Source organism: Lytechinus pictus, chromosome 3, assembly GCF_037042905.1.
Source record: "Lytechinus pictus isolate F3 Inbred chromosome 3, Lp3.0, whole genome shotgun sequence".
Taxonomy (NCBI): Eukaryota; Metazoa; Echinodermata; class Echinoidea; order Temnopleuroida; family Toxopneustidae; genus Lytechinus; species Lytechinus pictus.
The window spans coordinates 47,180,133-47,185,687 of NC_087247.1; the positions used below are offsets into that span (position 1 = coordinate 47,180,133).

The 5,555-nt window shown below is 35.8% G+C and overlaps 1 protein-coding gene across 1 annotated transcript; it reads left to right on the forward strand.

Annotated features, from left to right (window-relative positions):
• The first annotated feature begins 245 nt into the window (after positions 1-245).
• Positions 246-4,982, forward strand: LOC135153616 (uncharacterized). Its single transcript, XM_064097207.1, has one exon. It carries the CDS (start codon positions 260-262, stop codon positions 1,436-1,438), a length of 1,179 nt encoding a protein of 392 aa, XP_063953277.1. The 5' UTR covers positions 246-259; the 3' UTR covers positions 1,439-4,982.
• Positions 4,983-5,555: the final 573 nt, after the last annotated feature.

Here is a 5,555-nt window from a genome sequence, read left to right on the forward strand (position 1 = left end):
AAACGTTGATAAGAAATAATAGAATTGTGGATATATTAGTTTATGGATAATGTATGTATTTTTGTGTGCGTATATAACACTATATTTACATGTGATACCACAAGAAATATTTAACCTACTGAAATCGGAATGCTTCATACATAGGGTCAAGAATGTGATGAAATTGTACCGTCCCAACAATACCTTATAAAATAACACACACACTGGCAACAATCGTATGCTTTTATTTTCCTTGTGCAGGTGTGGAACTTCACCCAAGATGTCGAGAACTTGTTGGTCAAACAATCATGTTAATCAGCCTTTGGCACTCCCAGACGAAGCAGTCCTAAGATGTACATGTGGACGTTCACCAGACTTCAATGTACACCTTCCTTCATTCATGGACTTCTCACCCACAGAACTCCCGACAACTGGGAGCGTAACAACTGGAAGTACCACCTCAGAAATACCGTCTACCACATCGTCGGCAAGGCCGACCGCAATGCCGACCAGAAATGCAACTACTTTGGGATATACGAGTATAGGGTTGTCTTCGAGAACTATGACACCAGTTACACGACATGAGCAAGAAGCAGGAGAAAACTCAGCGTCTACATTAACAGGTGCTACACCCCATACCCCCTTAGTACTTAAAAGCACAACCTATGTGTTTTTGAGGACGCCAAAACCCACAGTTCCAACAGATAATACAGGTTTATCGATTTCCTCCTTGGAGAATTACCATTCCGTGAGTCCTTATTCTGCAAGTACAGCCAGGACTGTAACGAAAGGTTCATTTGAGGATAGGGGTACAGGGTTTAATTCAGATAGTGTAAATCAAACATCACCGTCTATTGAAGAGGGCAAGGGTAATGATTCCAAAGATGGGTCTAGAAAATCCAATAAGGACGTTTCAGAAGGGACTACAGAAAATTTACCCCTTGATAAGAGATCAAAATCATCACACTATATTTCTCCCTATCCAAGCCCCCAATCCAACATATTACCTACGAATACGCTTCCGATATCCAATCCGTCTAATACATCAGAAAGTGTAACCAATGCGGATTTTACGAATCCTACAACAAATGATGCAGTTACACCTAAAAAGCCCTCAAGGATAAATCGTGTTACCATGGCAACAAAATCATCTTCAAATACGAATTCTAGAACATCATCCACAAGTGTGAAATCCGGGAGAAGTACTTCGGCTATGGTTACATCTTTGTCTTCCTCAGTGTTTTATTCATCTGTCTCCTCCTCCTCGTCGTCCTCAAGTGGTGGTATCCATGTATCCTCAAGAATCACTCCTGCACCTCATCCTAATTCATCCGTATCACCTGGTCTCAATTCATCTCGTGGTGGCTTTGGTGGTAAATGTCTAGTAGTCCTTTCATTGCATTTGTTGCACAGTGCTTGCTGCATGAAAAATCAAGCCCATCCATCTTTTTGTTCATGATATCTCCCTGACTATCCATCTGTTTTCTATTTTATTTTCTTAATTCGTCCCTCCTCCATCCTCTTATTTCTTCTTCATCATCCTCAATTTTCCCTTTTCCATGTTCACAGTCTCTTTTCTCAAGTCAAAATTATTTCACTTCTCCTAATCTCCTCTCCTATCACCATCTCACGTTCCTCCATGATTATGCGTCTTAATTCCTGTTATCTCCATCCACTATTCTTCAATATTCTCAAAATTTCTCAATTTCTCGCGATGTATACTTCATTTAACATTTCCTTTGCTGTTCTTTTTTTAACGACATATATCCCTGAAAAGGTGAAATGGTGGACCTTGTTAATTTTTTTTGCCTTCAAAATGTTCAGTTTTGTTTGCTTTGTTTGAAAAGCAATTTATTATGAGGAGAAGTATTTAGATTCTATGTCGATTAATTAAACTTCAGTTATTTTAAAAATTTCGCAAATTATTTTGAGCGACAGATAAAAGAATTGTATCAGGAATGGCCCTTCATATACTAGGTGTATACGTTGTCCCGCAGCCTAAAATAGATGTCATAAAAATTCATAAAAATGTTATGATTCACCTTACCCTGGGAGTGTGAAAGGCAGTTTTGTACAAAATTAGTTAACAAAACTTGGAAAATTAAAACAATGTACCAAATAAAATAATGATAGAGTGTACAGGTTTCACGGTACACCATGTAACTTTCATGGGCAATTGTTAGTCCTGAAAGTACTACCCACATCTTTGCATAATTCTTGTCGATATGTTTTAACCATTGGTGCTAAGATAAGAAAATTTAAGGCAATGTTTAACTTTAGAATCTGCTGTTCCGATATTTTTCTTTTTAGGAACAACTGATTAAATTATGTTTTTAGCTTACCCTGTATTTTATTTTCCACCACTATTTCCTCTTCCTGCTTTCCCTGTGAAACACTTTCCCCATCTCTTAGTGCATTCAGAAAGCATTTTGCCAATCCTTTTAGTCGAACGCTTGCATCAGATTTCTTTTCTTTTTACATTCACAATGTCATTTTTTTTTGCTTGCAAGCACGTAACATTGCTCGTTGCATTGAACGTTCATTCCTCATGTGCTCCATAATACTCATTTCTAGATTTAAAAAAGCAGGTTATGTCCTTGTGATGTTTCTCAGTCTAAAAAGATTAAATAGAAATTCGCCCAAGAAAATGAATAATCTAACTGTTTGGTAATATTTCGTTTTATGTAGGCAAAAATTATATTTTACTGGTAAATTAAATTGCAATACTTGGTATATGCTCAATCATTAATTTTGGTATAATTTTTCCAAAGGTAAACACGGGAATGCTTGTTTAAAAGCAAATATCTGGTAAACCATTTAAATCATTTGACATTTAGTATAATGTCATATTCATTTTCTTATAGTCTTTTGTTTACAATTATTCATGGTTTACAATTATTTCTCCAAGTATTATGCTCTCTCTATATGCGTATTCAAATTCACCAATTGGTAAACAACAGTCCTTCAAATTTTGGTTGCTCATTTAAACTCTGCTCTGATCGATCCTGAATATTGGCTTCTTTGAAATCACGTTTATATAAAGCCGTGTTTCTTAATATCTCACACAATATACATGAGATTTAAGCGAGATACTATGATTAAGAAAATATTAACATTGTGCCAATTTTATTTTCAATGGCGCCAAAAGATTTAATTATGATAATAATCCAGTTAAGGAGGTATATATCTATCTTAAATGTACCTGATTTCTAGTGACTTTATCAGTTTCTCCAAATACCTTCTACGCCTACCCCACATCTTTATTCGTAAAAAAAAACAACCTCAAGCAAATTGACGTTTTATTGCAAAGTCAGATTGCATTTTCACTTTCAATTATTTTAAGCCTTGAATACATGTTTTCTGTCCCTATTTTCCCGCCTCCGACTCTCCACACGCTGATAATGCAGCTTACAACGTCGTAGTGAGACGGGATTTGTATTTCTTGTACAGATTTGAACCTTGGGAAATAATTGTTGGCTATCTTATAACAGAGTAAAATGTTCATAATTGTGGTGATTAGTATAATCTGTGGACATTATTTTATATTCAGAGTTTGGAATCAGAGATGATTAACGTATCTCTAGAGTTCTTATTACAAGAAGGAGAGCAATTATTTTGATTCATTTTCAAGATATCTGTTTCAAGGGTTTATGAAAATGGAATCGAAAAAAATACCACAAGACTAGTAATGTTATCTCCATTTGGTCGATACAAACTGTACATTTTTCTCTATCCAAGTATGTTCTCTCTGATATTTGGTTCTCCATCGTTGAAGTGTTTCCCAATAAATAAATACTTATATGAACATTATCCACGCTACATGTATAATGTAAATAGATTTAAACGCGCGCCCGAGGGATGTCTTTGGTGATGACTCCATTAGCTTGAAACAAATTGATCGAAATTAATCTGTGTCAATACACTTAGCAAGAAATGTCATGACACCCGTAGTATCATAAGAGGATAAAAAAAATAATCCCGACATTATTCTTTACAAATACATATAGTGTTGGGAGAGGGGTATGATGTAATCACATTCTGAGGGGCATTTATCCGAATTCTCTGTTACACCGTTTATTAACAAAATAGCAGTATAGCATCGGTGCAGATTGGGGACATTTTTTTCGTTTTTCTATTGTATAAACTTTAACGTGTTCCAAATTTTTTCGTGTTTATGAGATACATTCTCTTACTTCCATATTGCAAACATTACCTTGTTTATGAGAAATCGTAAATAAAAAAAAACTACATAGTGTGTTTAGAATATAAACTTGAACGCAGCCAAGGAGATCCATCCATGAATGTATCTCGGCAAGAGATTTTCATCTTTCCAACTTCCAAGATTAATCATGATCACCAAGAGTACCACGACCCATTTCGGGTTGAAAATTAATATTGTTTGAAAGCAAAAGTTGTCAAAATATTGACATTTATGGTATCCATCTTTGGCGCTCTGGGGATCTGTTGCCACTGGTTGCGGGAGAGAGAGAGGGATAGAGGGGGAGAGAGGGGAGACGAATCAATTTGGTTGCTAAGGGCAACATGCAGTCTCACTTCATTATTGCTTACGTGAGTTGCAAAGTGAAGCTCATCCCTTGATTGTTTTGCCTACTTGGGACGAAAGATTGTGTAATTAGGTTGGGAAAATCGGAAGAGCAGTTTTGTAATATCGGCAACATGTGTGAAATTCTATGAGGAAGTGTCTTTTAATGAAATCATTTTCTTGATTGGTTCTCATCTGGCTGTATATTCCTCTGTTAGTAATGTTTCGAAACATATCAGATTCTTCATCAAAATATGTAGCTTAATGTCTTCAGCGTTTTCAACTGTCGACGTCTTATAATGCTCATTCATTGTTCAATATTTCATGTTTACTCGACAAATTTCAATCATTGAAAGAAACGTTCATGTTAAAAGTCAGAATATTTTCAGGATACTTCTTTGATCCGTCATTTAGTTTGTCTCGGCGATATTCATGAAATATATGGTAATAGAAATTTGTAAAGTTTATCTTTTTCTCTTTTTTGTAAGAATTGTGATGAAAATAAGTTGAAACCGTTCACTGCTCCACAAAGAAATGTTGAATGAGGCGATTCGACATCGGGCTTATATTTACTCGATTTTCCTAATTCTTCATGCAATTCACAAGATTGCTGACAAGCTATTTTATGTTAGGTTTATGGTTAGGCTTAGAGTAGGGTATACACACTATAAGAATATTGGCTAAAAATGCTCCGTGAGGGTAGTTATGTGTCCAACCAACATTAAGCATTTTTTGGGGGCATTTTTGTCTCACCTGCATAGCAGAGTGAGACTATATAGGCGCCGCTTTTCCGACGGCGGCGGCGTCAACACCAAAGGTTTAGTTTTTGAAATGACAGCATAACTTAAAAAGTATATGGACCTAGTTCATGAAACTTGGACATAAGGTTAATCAAGTATTACTGAACATCCTGCTTGAGTTTCACGTCACATGACCAAGGTCATTTAGGGTCAATGAACTTTGGCCAAATTGGGGGTATTTGTTGAATTACCATCATAACTTTGAAAGTTTATTGGTCTAGTTCATAAAACTT

Coding starts and splice junctions, on each gene's coding strand:
- LOC135153616 (XM_064097207.1), top strand. CDS start 260: ATGTCGAGAACTTGTTGGTCAAACAATCATGTTAATCAGCCTTTGGCA.